The sequence below is a fragment of the Anser brachyrhynchus genome, assembly GCF_964034855.1.
Source record: "Anser brachyrhynchus genome assembly, chromosome: 3".
NCBI lineage: Eukaryota > Metazoa > Chordata > Aves > Anseriformes > Anatidae > Anser > Anser brachyrhynchus.
Genome location: NC_137696.1, coordinates 11,395,562 through 11,414,965, shown reverse-complemented (window position 1 = coordinate 11,414,965; position 19,404 = coordinate 11,395,562). Strand labels below are relative to the sequence as shown.

General features: G+C 41.4%; 2 protein-coding genes across 8 annotated transcripts in view; one reads left to right on the top strand and one right to left on the bottom strand.

The window, feature by feature from the left end:
* Positions 1-132: 132 nt before the first annotated feature.
* On the bottom strand, positions 133-15,856 carry CRNKL1 (crooked neck pre-mRNA splicing factor 1). The gene is made up of 14 exons (XM_080585001.1): positions 15,717-15,856; positions 15,290-15,442; positions 10,805-10,896; positions 10,536-10,694; positions 10,013-10,179; positions 9,323-9,501; positions 8,496-8,666; positions 7,613-7,804; positions 6,864-6,923; positions 5,522-5,602; positions 2,810-3,049; positions 2,273-2,374; positions 1,443-1,691; positions 133-992 (listed from the first exon to the last, which is right to left on the bottom strand). The coding sequence occupies exons 1-14, from the start codon at positions 15,762-15,764 to the stop codon at positions 825-827; spliced, it is 2,061 nt and encodes a 686-aa protein (XP_080441127.1). The 5' UTR covers positions 15,765-15,856; the 3' UTR covers positions 133-824.
* CFAP61 (cilia and flagella associated protein 61) overlaps positions 15,822-19,404 on the top strand; it is a 111,690-nt gene continuing 108,107 nt past the window's right edge. For 4 of the 7 annotated variants that reach the window (XM_080584997.1, XM_080584996.1, XM_080584995.1 and 1 more), the window contains exons 1-3: positions 15,933-16,517; positions 16,893-17,043; positions 17,270-17,420. In XM_080584997.1, the coding sequence (XP_080441123.1) occupies positions 16,460-16,517; positions 16,893-17,043; positions 17,270-17,420 (360 nt within the window). In that variant the 5' untranslated portion in view covers positions 15,933-16,459. The other 3 variants (XM_080584993.1, XM_080584994.1, XM_080584998.1) reach the window with 3 other exon arrangements.

Below are 19,404 nucleotides of genomic sequence, written 5' to 3'. Positions count from 1 at the left end.
TGAACAAGAGCATTTTCTATTGTACTTATGAATTAGAAAAAAAAAAAAAAGACTCCCCCCAAGACTTTATGAAAATCTTCTGCTCATTGCTTTTTCCCTCTGAAGTACAAAAAGTAACAATGAGAAGCCTGCTTATGTTGCTTCAACTTTATTTCCAATAGGTAATTTACTATAAAATATGTTGCCAATATGTTTATCTAAATATCTCTATTATGTAATATATACAATATTTTTGGCACTAATTTCTATAGAATTGTCTTTCAGGGGTTAGTTTCAGTATATTTAGTTTCTATTATTGTCCGTCCTGAATAGTTTTCTGGGATAAAAGCTGACTTTGGTAGGAAGTTGAACAGATTGCAATCAACAGCATGTATTATTTTCAACTATCCACATGATCATACATATTTTACAGAACTACTGGAAAAAAAAAATCAAATGAGGAATGAATTGAAGACATCTTTCTCATTAAAGAAATTAGATCTGTTGTCTTGGCAAGTTGGTATCCCTGTACAGTACTGACTGGGACGTTTTCTAGGAGCCTGAGAACAGTCAGTCTTGTCCTAAAAACAAAGCTGCTGTCCACTTCTTACAGTTCTCAGACTGGTGGTAATAGCTGCAGATTCCTGTACTTGCCTCAGGACAATGCCTTTCAGTTGCTAGAAATAAGACACCATAACAGAGAATCACCTCCAATACAGTGCTTTTTTTTTTCAAAAAAAAATTTCTCTGAAGTCAAAAATAGTAAAACCCTTCAAGCACATTTATTCATCGCCAATGAAAATACTGTACAACACCCAAGAAAAGGAACAGGGGAAGGCAACCTATTAAGGTTGGCTTTCATCAATGTCTTTGTCTGGATCCATTTCTGCAGCTTCACTCTCCTGTTGCTGTTTCTTCCAGAGTTTAGCCATTGCAAGTAGTTTGAGATTAGGCTGATTGGCAGTATCTTCTGGGAAAATATAATCATAATACTCCTCCCAGCCAGCATCAGACTAGGGGAAAAAAAAAAAGAAAGCAGGTTTAATTTGCATGTTAATGTTAGCTATTAGAAGATGCTTCTAATAAGCATAAAAATGAGATAAAATTAAAATTCATGTTTGTTACAACATCCATAGCAGCTAAAACCAGTAAGCTGAATGGGTGCGAGACTGTACTACTTCTGCTGTGCATAACAAACAAGCAGATGTGATGAACAGCTTGCCAAGTTACGAAACAAACACTGTCAGTATAGTTCTACCTACAGCTAGTTTCATTTGCCTGGCCTGCTGAAGAGCAAGGAGCTTAGCAGTGTGTATTTCAGGACAATGCTTGTCTTCGATCAGAGCAGTAATACTGGTATGCAGTTAGAGCACCCATCACTGCTGAATTTGTCATGAGTATCAGATCTCAGCATAACGCAATCAAGAATTCAGAAAGGGTACTTGCATTATGTTTCCTCTTACCCCATCTTCAGCCTGCAGTTTTCTCCTCTTCTTTATTTTTTCAGGCATAAGTTTTTCTATTCTCTCTTTGGTGGTATCAGTTCCGAATTCCTCTTCAAAGTTCTTCCAGGATTCCAGAAGCATGACTCTCTCCTCTTTCTCCTCACAGTTTCGCATTGCCTTATTAGCCTCTTCATAAATCTGCCGACATCTTGACAAACTCTCTTCCCTTCCAGCAGATAGTTCAAACTGTGCAAAGCTGATCCATACCTGTGGCAGAAAAAACAAAAATCAAGATGAAACTTCCATCCTAAAGTCTTACAAAAATGACAGGTTAAGTGATAGTTTAAAAGAAAACAAAGCAACCAAAAAAGGAAATATCAATGCAAGTCTAAAGTACTTTTTTTTTTTTTATAAGCAGATACCCAGAAATTTCATGTTTGTTTCACGTGTGATATTTACCTCATTTTGACAAGACAGAATATTCACATAAGCAACTTTGACAAACCTCTTGCACTTATTTTAGGTCATGATAAATCTGTTTGAATTCAGTCAAATGACAGCACCAAATTACACGATGAAAATCACAACCAATTTTTCTTTCCAATGTTTTAGCATCTAAAATTACAAAGCAATTCAGCAGGAAGAGGGCTGCTTTCCAAAGCTTCTACAAAGTCTTCTTTCATATAAGATATTCCTTTTGTTATAGGAAAGTTAGAATTTTTTTTTTCCTTTTAATACCACTGGCATGAGACTGAACTTAGATTCTCAGTTGATTTCAGACAGCCAGGCAGTCAAGGCTTTCCATCAACCATGGACTCAATTCAAGCCCAATTCTGTATCCTGGGTACCTTAACATGCTGTGTCCGTTGAAGTAATCTGCGGTAAAGATTTCTTGTTTTTTCATACTCCTCTTGCTCAATTTCAAAGTCAATGTAGGATTTCCAAAGAACCTGCAAAACAGAAGTCTCCCCTTACGTTCACAGCCTCTTCAAATAACCCTGTATGTAACACTGAGATAATGCCAAAAAAAAAAAAGTTTTCAGTGGAGGAGCATGGATAAACATGAACATTGTAAAAATGAATTTCAGAGATCTGAGTATTAATTCACTGTATTAGCTAAGATTAAGACTAAGTAATATGAAATCTTGCCCACATAATCCATTTAGCTTACTCCTATAAGCATGTTTTTCTCTCCATTCTTTGTCATGGGTTTTATAGTCCCGTGTACCCTGCTAAGAAACAGATGCTACATTAATGAGACACAGGCTAGGCTGCGATGGTAAGATGTTCTGTTCAAGCTGTTAGATCATTTACATTTTAATTAGCTACACTATGTAACAAATACCTTAAAATTACTCAAATGTTAAGTTCATCTTCCCCCTTACCTCTGGCATGTCTAGCCGGGGCTGGCCAATAGCCAATTCATATATTGCACGGGCTCTGTCAATATCACCAAGGATGGTCTCCAGTTCAGCAAATTTAATCCATGATGTGCAGTTTTCTGGTGCAAATTCCAGGAATTTTTCATACAGCTTTCGGCAACGATCAAATTCTCGCAGTTGTAACTCCAGTTCAATATAGCCTTTAAAAAGTTTGTTTTTTGGACATTTACCTATGGATGTTCCCTGTTAAGAAGCCAAAAGCCAAAAAACACTTAAGAGATATTGCCAAGGAGGAGGAAAAAAAAAAAAAACCAAAAAAACCCACCACACTGCTATTTCTAAACAACTTTTTACTGTTTGGTATTTAACTGAAATGCATTTTTGAGCAGAGTCTGTTTTAAGACACTGGTCAGGGCTAATACGAAATCTAATCACTGTCTGCAAAATGAGTGTGCATACATAAAACATCAACAAAAACCTGAAAATAGAAAACTTTCTGACTGGTTACACACTTTTAAGTAACATCAACTTCCCATGAAGTATTAATTGAATCTCACCGTGGCTCAACAAATGAACGCTTCATCTTGCATCAAAAGCTGAAGAAAGCACAGTACCAGTCTGTGCCAGTCTTCAGGTAAGTAGTTCTGAAGTATCTTATAAAACAAATTATACCAAGAGAAACCGTCTCCCGGACTACTAGTGCTATGCATCATTACATAGAGAATTGTCCACATTACCTGACCGCTGACTTACAGTGATGGATAGCTGGAGAAGAAAGTTTAAACCGAATTTGTTTTGATATGCTTCAGCATCTGAACAAAACTGCCTGTCCTCAGCCACAAGTACCAAGCCACAAGAAAGCAGTTTCTGATTTTTAATTTGGGCATCTTTTGAAGCAATAGTTAAGACTGACCACGCCTGTGACATGTATATAGTGAGCTTCACTCTGACACATTTCTGAAGACAAGTATTATTTATTAGGCACTGGAACCTCTGCTCCTTCAAGGTGGTATGAATAAGTAATTTGAGACCAACTTCCCTTAATGCAATTCTCCTGCAGAACTTCACTACACATTGCCTATCTTGGTACTTAACAAAAACGGAGGAAACCACAACTCTGAAATATTGATTTGGCCACCGTTAGGCCTCTCCAGCTCTAAAAATGCATTTTCTGTTTCAAAATATGCTTGGTTCTTCCCCATAGCCCACCCCATTACTATTTCTTAAGCAGCACAGGCTTCAGCCTGTCCTGGCAACTGTCTCCAAGTCCCAGCATCTCTCAAACCCTATGAAAACAAAGAATCCATGCAACATCTGCAGCCAGTGAAAAATAAGGCATAACAATGTACTGCCTGCATGCTGACAAGAGCTTCAGGGTCAGGAGATGGACCTGTTCTTCTGCATGGTGACAGTGTGAGACCTAGATACTCACCTCAGGACAGAAGCAAGGCTTCTTGCCAAAGAGGTGGTTCAAAATCAACTTACTGCAAAAGCAAGGTTAACTGCATGCCAAATCTAGGTCCAATCCCCCCCCCAAAAAAGATGATGGCTGCACCAACAAAAGCTGGTTTGAAAGATAAGCAAAGTAACCTACTAAAAAAAGGTCTGTCAAACTAAACAACAGAAATTAAACAACAATAGGGAAAAGACCAGCAAAAGAGAAGTCTAAAACAAACTGAGGAAACTGTGGTTTTCCAGAGAGACCAAAACAGCCTTTCCAGAATATACTAAAACTATCATGCCTAAAAAAAAAAAAAAAAAAAATAAAAATGGCTGGAAGCAGGATGCTGATTGGTGACTAAGGTAATTTGCAAGTATCTTAAACTAAGCTAGAACAGAAGTGTGCTTCAAGACAGATGGTTGTCCTCTCCTGCAGGGAGACATTAACAGTCTTACAGTGGACTTAATCCCTCTGTTTTTGTTTTTTTTTCTGGCCAAGGGCAGGAGCCCAGCTCAACAGACAAAGTTTTATTAGCACATTAGAGAGTAAACTTGATCTAGTGTCAGCTACAGAGGGCCATTCACATTTATAATCTTATCATTGTTGCGACATGTATACGATCAATTTCCTCTTTAAAGTCAAGCCACCTCAACTGCTACCATTACTAACTTTCTCTCCAAATTCCTAACAGTCACCCAAATTATTGAGAATATCTGAACCGAGGGGAAAGCAAATTTTTCATTTTAGAAGGTTTTTCTGCCAAAATGCATTCCATCATACTCTGACATGGTAGTGAATTCTGAGCAGAAGCTCTTGTGCTGCCCCAAAGTCCCCATGATTGCTTCTGTCAGCAACCAGGTAGCTGGGACTTAATCTATCATGCAAGTCTGAATTTCTGAGAGTCAAAAAAATCCTACTGATTTGGGTTTTTAAACAGCTATTGTTAGTACAAGGATCGTTCAAACAAATCATCAGCGGTTAAAAAGTTTCAAGTGTACTAAGCTTATTTGGGTACCCTTGTATTAAGATGTACATTTTGTCAGCTGAAACGGGAAAGATGTATTCATTTCAGTCCGTGGCTAATTTATCGTATCAAGCTATGCTTCTTTTTAAATCATACATGACAGTAAATACTGGTCCCTGCGGATTTTCTAGGATGCTTTATTTAAGTGGATTAGTACAGTTATTTATAAAGGACAATTTAAGATCTTTTTATGCCATTCCCTTGTTACTATTAGTTAGTAAAGTCAATTATGGAATTAACCAAAGCTTACCAACGCTCTTCTGGCAAGTGGAAGATTTTTCTGTCGTATTTCAAATTGTGCATACAGCAGCCATATTTTGGCAAATGTAAACTGAAAGAAAAAGAACAATGTGATGGCTGGGTTGGAAGCTTAGCAATTAATTCCGCACATGTTTATTAAAAATCATCACTGTCTACATACAGAGACACATTACTGCTACTGCAGTTAGTTGCATTTGACTTCTGTGTTTTCCTGCTGAAAAAGATGAGAGACTGCAACCCAAAACAAACTCTCTACACCAAGACAATTTACTGTACCACGGATGGAAAGTAAAAATAGCCAGGACAGAAGTCTCTCCAAGGAAGAAAACAGTAAAACAATCAACTGATTGATAAAATATCAGCTATTACTGAAAAATTGCTAATCGACTCTTAATTATTACAGATTAACACTAATCCACCTAGTTGATACTCATATGATGTGACGAATAACACATTAGAGAAGGACTAAGTACAGGGAACTAAGATTTCTTGACATTCCAAAGCAATGCATTGGTTAATTGTTTTCAAGGTTTGGCCACGCAGATATTTTAGTTAAAATTCACTAGGAAAAAAAAAAGGAAAAAAGAAAACAACACCAAAAAGTCGGAAAGTCATGTCTTGAAGACTGTAACGGAGGATATAAACTCTAATGATGGTTTATGAAATGTACCTCCCTCAGCTGGGACCAGGTAAACAATTAGAAACAGTTACTATAAAAAGTGGTAACTCTACATAAAATTGACTAACAGATATTTTGCAGAGACTGCAAACAAACAGGTTGAGAACAGGTATGAAAGAACTAACTTGAGGAGTAAAGTAAGGGAAAAGAAGAGATAGAAGAATCTTCTACCATTTAACAGCACTGAAGTGTCCTCTAAGTATGTGATATTTCAGCTTTTTATAGCATTCTTGATCACTTAAAAATACTGATGAAACACCAATTTCATGTCTTTATGAGGAAACCTGACATCAGTGTGTAGCCTACTGTTTCCCAGTGATGATGCAAGTTACAGACACCTAATGCCATAAATGGGAAGGGGGGAGACACTATGGATTTTGGAAAATTACCTTTATGAAACTGGAAGGGAGTCTACTTAAAACCATGGATAAATACCTCCCTTGTTCTTGAGCAGGGTCTTCAGAAATGTGCTAGTAGCATTTTGGAGGGGCTTATGCACCTCAGCCTTGCTTTCTACAGTATGCCTGATTAAAGACAATTTAAGGGACTTCTGAACCAGGAAATAGTGGAAAGAAGTAGGGGGAGAAAACTAAAGGATCTCGGTCCTAAGGTTTTTAATCCAAGACTTTATATGAACTTGAAGGAGCCATACCTTCTTGTGGGGAATGAGCTCAATACATGCCTGATAAACTTGTCTGGTTCGCTCTGGATCCTGTAAGAACAGGCAAAACTAAATACTTCATTCACTACTCAGATTATGCTACAGTAATTACAGTTTTATATCACGCAGTGATTACCAAATGCAGAACAGTATTTTTAAGCACAGGAGTTTAGAATCATATATACTTAAAAATATGTATACATTTTTCTACATATCTGTGTGCACAATTCAAAGATGGTAACTTCTGAGGGTCAGTAAGTCTTTTGAAACAAGGTTCCTCATTAAGAATGATACAATTAAACCAGTAGTGTTGCATTTAGGGTGAAAAAAATCTTTTTTCCTTTTACCAGACACTGAACTATGATTTTATGAAATAAAGCACAGCTATGTTACATGACTGATAACAAGGTAGACAAAGTCTCGAAAGGCCACTGTAGCAAGAATTTAACTGCTTCACAAAACTTCACAAATAGTTTTGTTATACTACTTGTAATACCATTGTATTTGTAATTTTATGTTATATGACTGATAAACGAAATACCTAGTGAAGCTTAAATACTTGTCTCCCATGTAAGGGAGACGTTACACACAAATACAAGTGTGTCTGTGTATAGGGGGAAAGATTTAAATAGCAAATCATGTAGCAAATGACAAAACTTTTTTTTTTTGTATTAACTTATCTGTAGCTATTTAGTGTAAGGAAAATACCTGGGAAAGAAAGACTTAGAATTACTACTTGCCTTTGCTTCCAGCTCTTCATATAATGCATAGTTAATCCAAAGATAAATATATCTCTTCCAGTGTCTCTTCTCTTGAATTGGAGGAACGTTGGCAATGGCTCTTTCATACACTTCTCGGACAGTCTCTGCATCTGCATCGCTTTCAACTAACCTTAAGTAGTCAAACCATGCATCATAATTATGTGGATTTGCCTTTCAGAAAGATGGGAGCAGAGAAATGGAAAAGAAATTTCAGTAACTGAAAATAACAAAACTTGTTCCTTTGCTTACAGTTTCTATGTAGAACTTCTCTTTTAAAACTAATCATTGAAATATTAGTAAAAATTGTCAGTCTCCGGTATGCTAGAGCTAGAGGTTTTGAGGGGGGGAGGGGGGTTAAGGTCAGTTAAGTGTCATTATTTCTCTGTTTGTTTGTTTTTTTTACCTACAAACGTTCATTGTGAAGGCAAACCAAAGTATGAGAAGAGGAAATGAAGAAATATGCAGTATTCAATAATTTGGTGAACAATAGACAGGTGTGGCACATCTGTTTCCTTATAAAAAGGTATTTCTGCATGAATGAGTAAACGTTACTGCATAACAGAAGTGAAGGAATAAGTTACAAGCTAAATTGTGAAGGGTAATGAGTTCTCAGTGCAATCAAAAACTTTGGCTCCACCATCTACATTAGACTGCAGAAATGAAAGAGCAGTGAACACGAGTATTGTTCTCTCACCTGTGGATGGAATTCTGTCTTCACATTTCTTGGGATCTTTTTTGGCTGAAGTACCATAGGTAATATAATAAATATAATAAAAAGCCAGCCTTCCTATCATGAGACACTTGCTTCCCTTAAGCAGCAGGTGGATGTATGATGAGCCCAGTGAATATCTGTAATACATACCTTCACCTCCTCTTCATACTGGAATCTTCTCTTGCTGACAATGATGTCTTCAATTCCCCTTCTATCTCCAAACTTCTTCTCAAAGATGGTGTAATTTTTGAAGAGATTTTGAGCATCCTGTTTTGGAATTCTATCCAAGGCGTATTTGTAGATCACCCTTACTCTTTCAAACTGAAAACATTAAACATCACTTGAATTGTATTTAGAATGCAACTCTTCTCCTACCCCACAATGTGTGTTTTAGTTTGTCAATGACCTTTTAGTGGTATTTAATGTAAACGATTGTTGCAGTACAGGATTAACACAAATCTCCCTGAAAAGTAAGACTTGAAGGGAAAAAAAATAAATCTATAAATACCAAAATCTATCATCACTTAGTCATTTACAGGTTTGGAATATTTAAAATATTTTTAAGGGTCTGTGGTTTGGGGTTCAGAGAATGTTTTGAATTGCTAAATAGCCTGGGCACTTCAACAAGAGCATCTGGGAAGTACATGGCTAATCTAATTCTTCTTTTTATCAAGCAGGCAGTTGATGTAAAGTGTCAAACTTATAAATCTGAGGACGTGTATTGGATTTAAAGGCACCGTTTTCAGTTTTGGTAGATTTTGTGCTTACTTTCTTAGAATATATTTACTCAATGTGACCAAAAGGCAAATAGAAGCTAGGCAAAAAAATTGATTCCTTAACTCAGACTACAGTAAGACCTCAAAGGTTTTGGAAAAAAACAGAAGTATTGAAATGATCGTTAAGCAGCCTGGAGTTTGATATTCAAAAAGAAATCTTGTGGGGATAGTTAGTATCAGCCTGATGTATGGAAGTCTTACTTCTTTCTGGTTCTCCTCAAATTTTGCAAAAGCCACATACAGGTGCTCATCCATATGGTCTTCTCCAAAGAACTCCACTGCCCTCTCATATACTTTCCTTGCATGAGCAAAATAACAGTGCTTCTCTTCAAAGCGAGCATACTTGATCCAGTTCTTCACATCAGGGTGAACAATAACAAGTAGAGCTATGTTAAAGAAACAGTAGCACTTGAATCGGACATCTCAAATTGCATTCTTCCCAGTGAGCTCACGGACTATATGAAACAACTCCCATGGGTGATATATACAAGGGACACAACTGGGAAGAATTCAAAACAGCTCTGAGCATGCAAAGGCTTCATGTTCAGTACTGAGCACTTGAATTTAAAAAAAGGAATAGAAGTCAGACAAGAAGGGTCAGGAAAAAGGTTAAGGAGGAGAAAACTGAAATAAATGACAACTGCAAAAAAGCCAGAAGTATGAGTGCTCTTACATATTCACTGCTGTGGCAGGATATGTCCATTCACTTAACTGAATTTGGAGGCATATACTAAGCATGTATGTAATACCAACTGCTGGATCTCAGCATGGTGTTTTACTCCAGCACACCCCAGTAAAAGGAGCCTAGGACATACCTAGAGACAGAATAGACAAGCAAGAAATGAAGAAGTCTAAACTTGGGTAGCAGTGACCCTGCACTAAAAAGGATATATCTCTCATAAATGGTACGTGCCCTATCCACCTCCTTGTATCTCAGCTCAAAGTTAATATAGGAATGCCAGGCTTGCTCCTCTGGTTGCCACTCCATCCAACGTTCAAACACCTGACGAGATCCAGCAACATTCCCCAACATTTCTTCCATGTAAGTATATTTATACCTTGGAAAACAAGATCAAGTGTTTACGATCACTTTGTAAGTACATAAATTTCAGTCATTTTTCAAGTGCTTAATAAAAGCATCACTGAGACTTCTACACCTACTCCCCACTTGCACTCCAGAAACACCTATAGTGTTGTGATGGGCAGCATGCAGACACATGAATATCCTTCTCTCCGATACTCTTACCATTTGAAAAGTATACAACTATTCCAAAATTAAGCCTTTACCTCTTTTGGGGCTAGCCTGAAGAACTGCAGAAAGAGAAGACAATGTACTTTTGCACGATGCCAAAATAAAAAAAAATTAACGATGTCTTTGGGGGTAAAAGAAATGCTCCATTCTCTGTAAACGTACCAGAACTGGTTCACCCTAGGGAGGGTGGTAATGGCTCGATCCCAAATGTTTCGGGCATGATTAATCTGGCGGTTCTTCATTTCCATTTCTGCATATTTCAGCCAGAGTGTGACATTTCTGTAGTCTACATCTAAAGCACGCTCGTAAATGGAACGGGCTCTGGAAAGCAAAGAGAAGTTAAGTTGTGCATTTAACATGCCTCTAAGACTGAGAGTGTTTATCAATGTGTCTTAAGAGGTTTAAGAGATCTACAGCTATATCATAATTACCTCTGTATTTCTTTCAGGCTTTCCTCCCATTGTGCGTACTTTATCCAGTTACTGATAACAGTTCTGTTTTTTCTTATGTTATCTTCAAAAGTCTGAGAAGAAAATTATTTCTGTAAGTAAAAAAAATTCTTCTGTGCAGACCAATCTTTTTATAAATGGCTTACACATTATTACTACTGGAATGAACTCTAAATGTCTTGCATAGAATCACAGAATGGTTTGAGTTGGAAGAGACCTAAAAGATAACTATTTCCAACCCCTCACCACGGGCAGGGACACCTCCCACCAGACCAGGAGCTTCCAAAGCCCCGTCCAACCTGGCCTTAAACGCTTCCAGGGACAGAGCATCCACAGCATCTCCGGGCATCCTGTTCCAGTGCCTCACCACTCTCACAGTAAAGAATTTCTTCCTTATATGTAATCTAAATCCACCCTCTTTTAGTTTAAAGCCATTACCCTTTGTCCAGGCCCTACACTCCCTGACAAAGAGTCCCTCCCCAGCTCTCCTATAGCCCCCTTTAGGCACTGGCAGGCCGCTGTAAGGTCTGCCTGGAGCCTTCTCCTCTCCAGGCTGAACAACCCCAACTCCCTCAGCCTGGCTTCATAACAGAGGTGCTCCAGCCCCTTCATCATCTTTGTGCCCTCCTCTGGACTCGTTCTAATACTTCCATGTCCTTCTTGTGCTGGGGCCCCAGAGCTGAACGCAGGCTCCAGGCGGGGTCTCACGAGAGCAGAGCAGAGGGGGACAATCCCCTCCCTTGCCCTGCTGCCATGCTGCTTTTGGTACAGGCCAAGGTATAGATGCCTTTCTGGGCTGCAAGCACACATTGCTGGCTGATACTGGGCTTCTCATCAACCAACCCCCCCCCCCCCCACGTCCTTCTCCTCAGGGCTGCTCTCAATCCATTCTCCGCCCAGCCTGTATTTGTGCTTGCAACTTCCCAAGCCCAGGTGCAGGACCTTGCACTTGGCCTTGTTGAACCTCATGAGGTTCACAAAGGCCCACCTCTCAAGCCTGTACAGGTCCCTCTGAATGGCATCCGTTCCCTCTAGCATGCCGACCGCACCACACAGCTTGATGTCATCAGCAAACTTGCTGAGGGTGCACTCAATTTCACTGTCCATGTCACCCACAAAGATGTTAAACAGTGTCAGTCCCCAGTGCTCTTCCCCTCTCCACTAATGTTGTAACCCCATTGTAGAAGGCCACCAGATTTGTCAAGCACAATCTGCCCTTAGTGAAGCCATGTTGGTTGTCACCAATCACCTCCTTATTTTCCAGGTGCCTTAGCAGAATTTCCAGGAGGATCTGCCCCATGATCTTGCCAGGCACAGAGGTGAGACTGACTGGCCTGTAGTTCCCTGGGTCTTCCTCTTTTTCCTTTTTAAAAATGGGGGGTTATGTTTCCCCTCTTCCAGTCAGTGGGAACTTCACCAGATGGCCACAGCCTCTCAAGTATGACAGACAGTGGCTTAGCAACTACATCTCCCAGTTCCTTCAGGACCCACGAGGGATATGATGATATGTATCATCAGGTCCAGCAGACTTATGCACCTTCAGGTTCCTTAGACTGTCTTGAACCTGATCTTCTCCTACTCTCTGTGGTTCTTTATGGGTGACCCGTTCGGTGACAAACTGGAGCTGATTGATATGGCGGTGCACTAAGGGTTAAGAAGAAGGTTACTCAGGGGCATAGAGTGGTAACCAGGCTAGAATAAGAGGAAGTGGGAACCAGTGAGAAGAAGTTGTTAGGCTCGGATGGGCCTATAGCCGGCTACGCGTGATCAAAAGGAATGCACCAATCAGAAGTCTTTAACTACGCACGCTAGCCACGTGCAGCTGGCTCAGAAAGCTATGTAATATCTGCCATTGGAACAATAAAGGGTCTCCATTTCTCGACTATTTTGGAGTCCGTGTCTTCATTTCCTTCAGTTCTTCATTATTCCAGTCCCTGCCTTTGCCTGCTGGGGCCCAGTCCATGTGGCTGGAGCTCTTGTCAGTGAAGACTGAGGCAAAAAAGTCCTTGAGTACCTCACCCTTCGCCTTTATCCTGGGTGACCAGGTCTCCCGTTTCCTTCTGGAGAAAGCCTAAAGTTTCCCTAGTCTTCTGTTTATCACTGATGTACCTACAGAACCCTTTCTTGTTGCCCCTGATGTCCGTGGCCATATTTATTTCTAACAGGACTTTGGCTTTCCTAACTTAATCCCTGGCTGCCAAACAATGTCTTTGTAACCCTCCCAGGCTAGCTGTCCTTCCTTCCTTCCACCCTCTGTAGGCCTCCTTTTGCTGTCTGAATTTGGCCAGGAACTCCTTGTTCATCCATGCAGGTTTCCTGGCATTTTTGCACAACTTCCTCTCTGTTGGGATGCATTTCACTCCTGAGCTCGGAGAAGGTGATCCTTAATATTAACCAGCTTTCTCAGCCCCTCTTCCCTCCAGGGCCATATCCCTTCGTACTCCACACCAAGCAGATCCCTGAAGAGGCCAAAGTGTGCTCTCCTGAAGCCCAGAGTAGCGAGCTTGCTGTGCTCCCTCCATGTTGGCCTCAGGATCCCAAACTGCACCTTCCCACGGTCACTGCAGCCAAGGCTGCCCTCGAGTTTCACCAGCCTCTCTTTGTTGGTGAGAATGAGGTCTAGCATAGCACCTCTTCTTGTTGGCTCCTCTACCACATGGAAAAGAAAGTTGTCAGCAATGCATTCCAGGAACCTCCTGGATTGCCTACACCCTGCTGTATGACAGGTATCAGGGTGGTTGAAGTCTCCCCCTGAGGACCACCTGGACTTGCGAACATGAGGCTGCTTCTAGCTGCCTGTAGAGGGCCTCATCTGCTTCATCTTCCTGCTCAGTTGGCCTGTAGCAGACTCCCACTATATGTCACCCATACCCACCCTCTCTGTAATCCTGACCCATCAGCTCTCTGTTAGCTCCTCACCAGCTCCTCACCCAGGCAGAGCTCCAGGCACTCCAGCTGCTCACTGACATTAGAGGGTAACAGCCCCTCCTCACCTCCCCTATCTGTCCTTCCTAAAGAGCCCATGTCCTTCCATCCCAACGCTCCAGGAGAGCCATCCCACCACATCTCTGTAATGCCAATGAGGTCACAGCCCTGCAGGTGTGTGTACATCTGTAACTCCCCTTCTTGACTCCCCATGCTATGGCTTAGCACAGAGACATTTAAGTTGGGCCCCTGATGAAGGTGATGTATGGGCTGGAGCAGCTGGAATTCCTTTGTGCTGCTCTTCAGGTGCTCTCCTACATATCTCTACATCTACATAGATGTAGTGACAATACATACTCAACACAGCACTTCCTAAAAATTGCATAACAGAGCAGCTAGAAATGTTGATTGCTATACAGATAAGGACTAAACTCAAGTTCCTGCAAGCTGATACCTGAAATATTGATGGAACAGTTACTGAGAGCACTAAAATTGTGAACTTTTTTTTCAGTCTCCTGGTTAGCAATTCCAGTGGCAGCACTACCTGGTTAGATGGAATCTAGTCATTGCATGACCCTGAATATACTTGAATGCACCAGCATAAGTTTATCCACTTTGATTTGTATACAACATTGTTTTACATTTTTCTTTAAAGCATGCTGCCTTATGATTATTCCCCGGAATTAATATTTTGGCTTCAAATGTAATAGACAAATTTCACAGCTCAGTGCAATGATGACAGCGTTATGTTTGGCTGCTGTCAAAATCAATACTATTGGTATAAAACATGCGGCTAAACACGGTTCAAACGCAGCCAACATGTGGTGGCTTATTATTGCAATTCATACAAGCAAATAAAAAAACTAAAAAATCTGTCTCTAGATGTTGACTATATCTAAAAAGTAACTGATCAAGCCGAGTTGAAAACATTTTCAGTTCATTAAGAATATGTTTGCTTTGCTTTCTATTGATCCAGGACAGAAGTTATCCAAGAAAAAAACAAAACAAAGCTGTACATAAGTTTGTACAAGCAAAGCAGTCCTTTTCAATAAAAAAGAAAAAAATATACCTCAAATCTCACATGCAAAATGGTTCTTTCAAGACAACTGTCAAAAAATAAACATGATTAGTATAGAAATCTGTTCTAAAGTATTGCTTGTGAACACTGTGGGTTTTTTTAAACAGTTGACATGGAAATATCACCAGCACTACTACAAAGATTGCTAATGTTACATCATACCGTCATAATATTTGTGAAGAAGCTATGTACAAATCATGTATGCAACCCACCTTGCAATGCTTGAAACATACTGAACACATAACATGTATTACCAAATTTTGTTAAACATGTTTATAACTTAGTTTTTTTACACAAAAGTAACAGTTTTCTTAAGATAGTGCTAGTTTTTAAAACATAAAAAATGCATAAGTAATAAATATGAAGAACATTCCATTTAAATTAAGCATATTCCCTTTAAAATAAGCATATTAAAATTTTGGTGCTTTATAGAAATATTACTTTTTTTTTTTTTTTGCTTTTACCTTCCTTTTCCGAAGTTTGTAATCATTTAGCTCTTCAACATCTGTGATCTTCTGCTGAGGAGGTGGTGGGAGAAGCTCGAGCTCTCTCTCCTTTGCCTCTCTTAAAAGCTGCTCTGCTGTGATCTGGACTTCCGCGGGTGCTTTGTTTTTCACCTGTGAAGTAAAGGCCCGGTTAGCGCTTCCCCCTTTCAACGCGCAACTGCAACCTCCCGTCACGACGAGGACGAGCTCGGAGCTCGGGCCCCGAGCCGGGGTCGGGACCCAGCCAGGCCTCTCCTTCTTCCCCGCTCCCGCTCCCGCTCCCGCTCCCGCTCCCTTCCCCCTTCCCCCTTCCCCCTTCCCCCTTCCCCCTTCCCCCTTCCCCCTTCCCCCTTCCCCCTTCCCCCTTCCCCCTTCCCGGCCCGTTCACAGCCGCCACCCGGGCCACCTTGGCCACTTTAGGGATCCGCTGCTTCCCGGCTGCCGTAGACGCCATCTTGTCGTCTCGCCCCGCGCCGGCCCCACCCCGCTCCCGCCCCCTCGCGCTGCCCCGCCGCGCGCCGTTGCCGGGGTAACGGCGGCGCGTCCCGGCACTGGCACGGCACGGCACGGCGGGGCAGGGCAGAGCGGCGGCGGGCAGCGGGCGGCGGGTGAGTGCCCGTCACAGCCGGGGGCCCCGCGCCCCTCGCGCCCCTCACGGCCCCTTCAGGACCCTTCAGGCCCCTCACGGCCCCTCAGGGCGATGCGGTTCCCGCCGGGCGGGCGGCACGTGCCCGCGGGCAGCGCTCCCTGGCGGCGCGGAGATGGCGCTGCTGCGCCCCTCAGCGCCCCTCACGGCCTGTCACGGCCCCTCACCGCCCCTCACCGCCCTCACCGCCACTCAGGGCGGGCGACAGCTGCGGTCCTGACTGGAAACGGAGCCGCTCGCGGCAGTGCCGGTGCTGGGGCCTGAGGGACCGGCGGCGATGTCCCTGGTGGCCCGGTGGCAACGCGGGACCCGCCGGCTGTCAGGGACCGGGTCCGGCGGCGCTGCGAATCACCGAAACGGCACCAAAAAGGCAGATTGCGCCTTGTCAGCGCGCTGCTGGGAGCGACGCGGGGAAGCTGCCGAGCTGCCTGTCTGTCAGGATCCCCTGGCATTTCGGTGCCACCGACGTGAGCTCTGCTTTGGCCAAAGTGCACCGAGCTCTCATGGTGCTGCGGTTAGCGCTAGGCCGTTCTCATCCCCAGCCCTGCAGGCTCAAGGCTGGTAAGAGTTTGAGGGGACCAACGGTAGGCACTGCTCGGATAGGCAGCGTGCAAATGCCTGTAAGTGAATAAATGCAAAAGCAATTTGTATCCCCTTAAGAACATTTCCTGCGTAGCATGTAGAAGGCATACAGTAGGCGTTATTGTCTGTGTTATTTCTACATGTGCACTGTGAGCACACTGTACGTGTGTGTGTGCAGGCAGTAGCCCTGTATACAGAGAGAGTTACACAGGAAATAGGAACAGAAGTCCATCCAGCTGACTGCACTTCTTCATAGCTGTTATAACAATCCATTTCAAGTAACTGCATTGAACAATGGATTGCGGCAGGAAGGATCTGCTAGAACCAGCAACGTTTTCTTTCTTTTTGTTACAGTTTACAAGATGACTACAATAACATCTTCAAGAGGACATACAGAAGTGGTTAGTGCCAGAAGGACAGAGTTACGTGATGTTTCTGATATTATCAGCCTCTTCAGCCATTTTACAGAAGATGTTTTTGGAAAGATTGATGTCATGCACCTTTTGTAAGTAACACTGGTTTTGGAGCTTTTATTTAGATATGACTGGCACAGACCTGCCTCTAGGACAGATTAAAGGGAAATACCTGTCTTCATGTTTTTATACCCTTATAACAGCTTTTGTATCTGTTCTCAAAATTTTTAGAATACAATCTGATTATTAAGTGTTAAACTTCCCTATGCTTTTCTTTTGTATAGTTTCTTCAAGTTCTGAATTAAATTGTTTTCACAGAGAAAAATCTAATCTTTCTCTGATACTCTGCAATGAGAAGAATGAGGTTATAGCCCATGCTGCCTTTCTGGACTATCCAAATTGGAATATCACTGATCAGTCTGATTGGGAATCATTCTTACATAAAAACTACCTTAACAACAAATGCACTGTAAGTAAATTGTATAATTTTATTTGTTTTTTTTTTTTTCCACTTAAGGCTCAGGTACAAAAATACACATAGGCCTCTCAAATCTCTTTTAGGTAGATCTGAGGTGTTCAGGCCAAAGAAGCTGATTATCTTTCTAAACCCTCAGGTGCTCAGAAGTTCATGGGTGCTTGTGCTTTTGCCACTACTGTAACATAAGGTAACTGTCATCCTGACAGAGGCCATTAGGGAATGCAGGTTCTTTGCTAGACATGTGCAGAACATGTCTAATGCACTGCGCTGGCACTGAGAGCAGCGTGAGCTATAGCTGCCACCAACATTTTTTGTTCAAATACCTGTCCCGCTCTGGTGCTATCTAACAGAGCATTTACCCAGGAGGTGGAGACTTTGCTGTAACATACTTCTTATTGTAGGGGAACTGAAATCCTAATTTCTCACCTTTTGGAATAAAGTTTTGCTCTTTTACACAACAGAATCCAAATTTAATGGCTTCAGAGAAGAGCAAGGGATGAGGAGCATACCCCTCTTTGGAAGATGCTGAATTACACTGAGTAGAGGACCGTGCTGGCATGAGTATCTTGATTCTGGAGTGAGTTTGTTCAGTGCTGGTGTGGATATGGCTGCACTCCATTCTGTGTGGTGCCAGCTTTCATAACGGCTCCTCAGTCGAGTTTGTAAATTACCCTTAGAAATTATGGACTAGAAATAAGTGCTTAGAAGTTTATTCAAATGCTGTCCCTCATTCAATCCATCTAGGCACTGGATCATCCTGTTATTGTTGAGAAAAGACCAAAAACGTTGACCATAAACACTTAAAAGCTAGGCAGCATTTGCCAGAATAAGGTGTTGGTGATACTGAAATTACATCCCAACAGTTTGTTCATCAGTTTTTTGGTGCTGTTCTGGGTGTTATTAAGCAATGGCTTGCAGAAAAACTGACAAATACACTGATTGTATTAAAAACTGCTGTATGTGCCATTAAGAGAAACAGAATTATTACAGCCAAAGGGAGTATAGGGGAAAAAAGACCAACATGCAATTTTCTTGTAATCTGTTTTCTTTGTCACTTGAGCAGTACTTTGTGTACTGGCATATTGCAGACACAACCACTTCATTCAGTGTGCAGCTGCTGCTGTTGGGTTATGCTGTGCTGTCAGTTCTGCAAGCTCTTCCTCAGGCAGTCTGCTTGACAGTATCTTGCAGTAAAGCTGCAGCTGACTTCAATGTCAGGGGCATACAGAGAGAAAAGGAGACAAACAGACAAACAGCTTTAGCATGTTAGGAATTACTGCTCAGAAGCAGGAGTAAAAGATGCTTCAGAACATTAATGAGGAGCAGAAGAACTCTTGCTTTGCTTAGAATGGAGATTATTTCCTAAAATCTATACAGAAGATTCAGTAGATATTTCATGCTTCTGTACTGGCAAAGCAATTGTACGTGTTCCAGTTGAGATTCTAGGTGAGATTCCTTTGCTGTAAGGTGTTTTCCAGATTAACTGGAGGTAAATAGGAAAGACGTCTTTTAGTCAGCCCTTTTTCTGGATGTTTAAATGTGTCTAACAATGCAATCATAAGATCTTGTATTTTTTCCTACATCTTTTAAGGGAAGAACAATTTTGGGAGCATGAGGAATGTGCAAGCTTCTTTTTTTTTTCCCCTGAAAACCTGGAAAGAAATAGTCTTTATTAATCAAATGTTAAATGTTGTTAAGATTTAGTTGTTAGTTGTTGTGGTTAAATTTAAATGTTATTAGTTAACACAAATAAGGAACAGAACAGTGTTACAAATAAAAAAGTGATGTTTATAAATTGTATTCTAACAGTAAGCTGGAATATGAATCAAATTTAAAAACATTACATCGGCACAAATCATAATATAAAAAATGTCCTTTATTCATATAGCTTTATCCACACACGCCTTGAAGGCAATGAGTTACTCACATGCAAAGTTACTCACTTTGAGTGTGGATCACAGATATTGGATTCGTG

Coding starts and splice junctions, on each gene's coding strand:
- CRNKL1 (XM_080585001.1), bottom strand. CDS start 15,764: ATGGCGTCTACGGCAGCCGGGAAGCAGCGGATCCCTAAAGTGGCCAAG. Junction 10,695..10,804: donor AGCCTGAAAGAAATACAGAG/GTAATTATGATA, acceptor TTTGCTTTCCAG/AGCCCGTTCCATTTACGAGC. Junction 993..1,442: donor AACTGCAGGCTGAAGATGGG/GTAAGAGGAAAC, acceptor TTTTTCCCCTAG/TCTGATGCTGGCTGGGAGGA.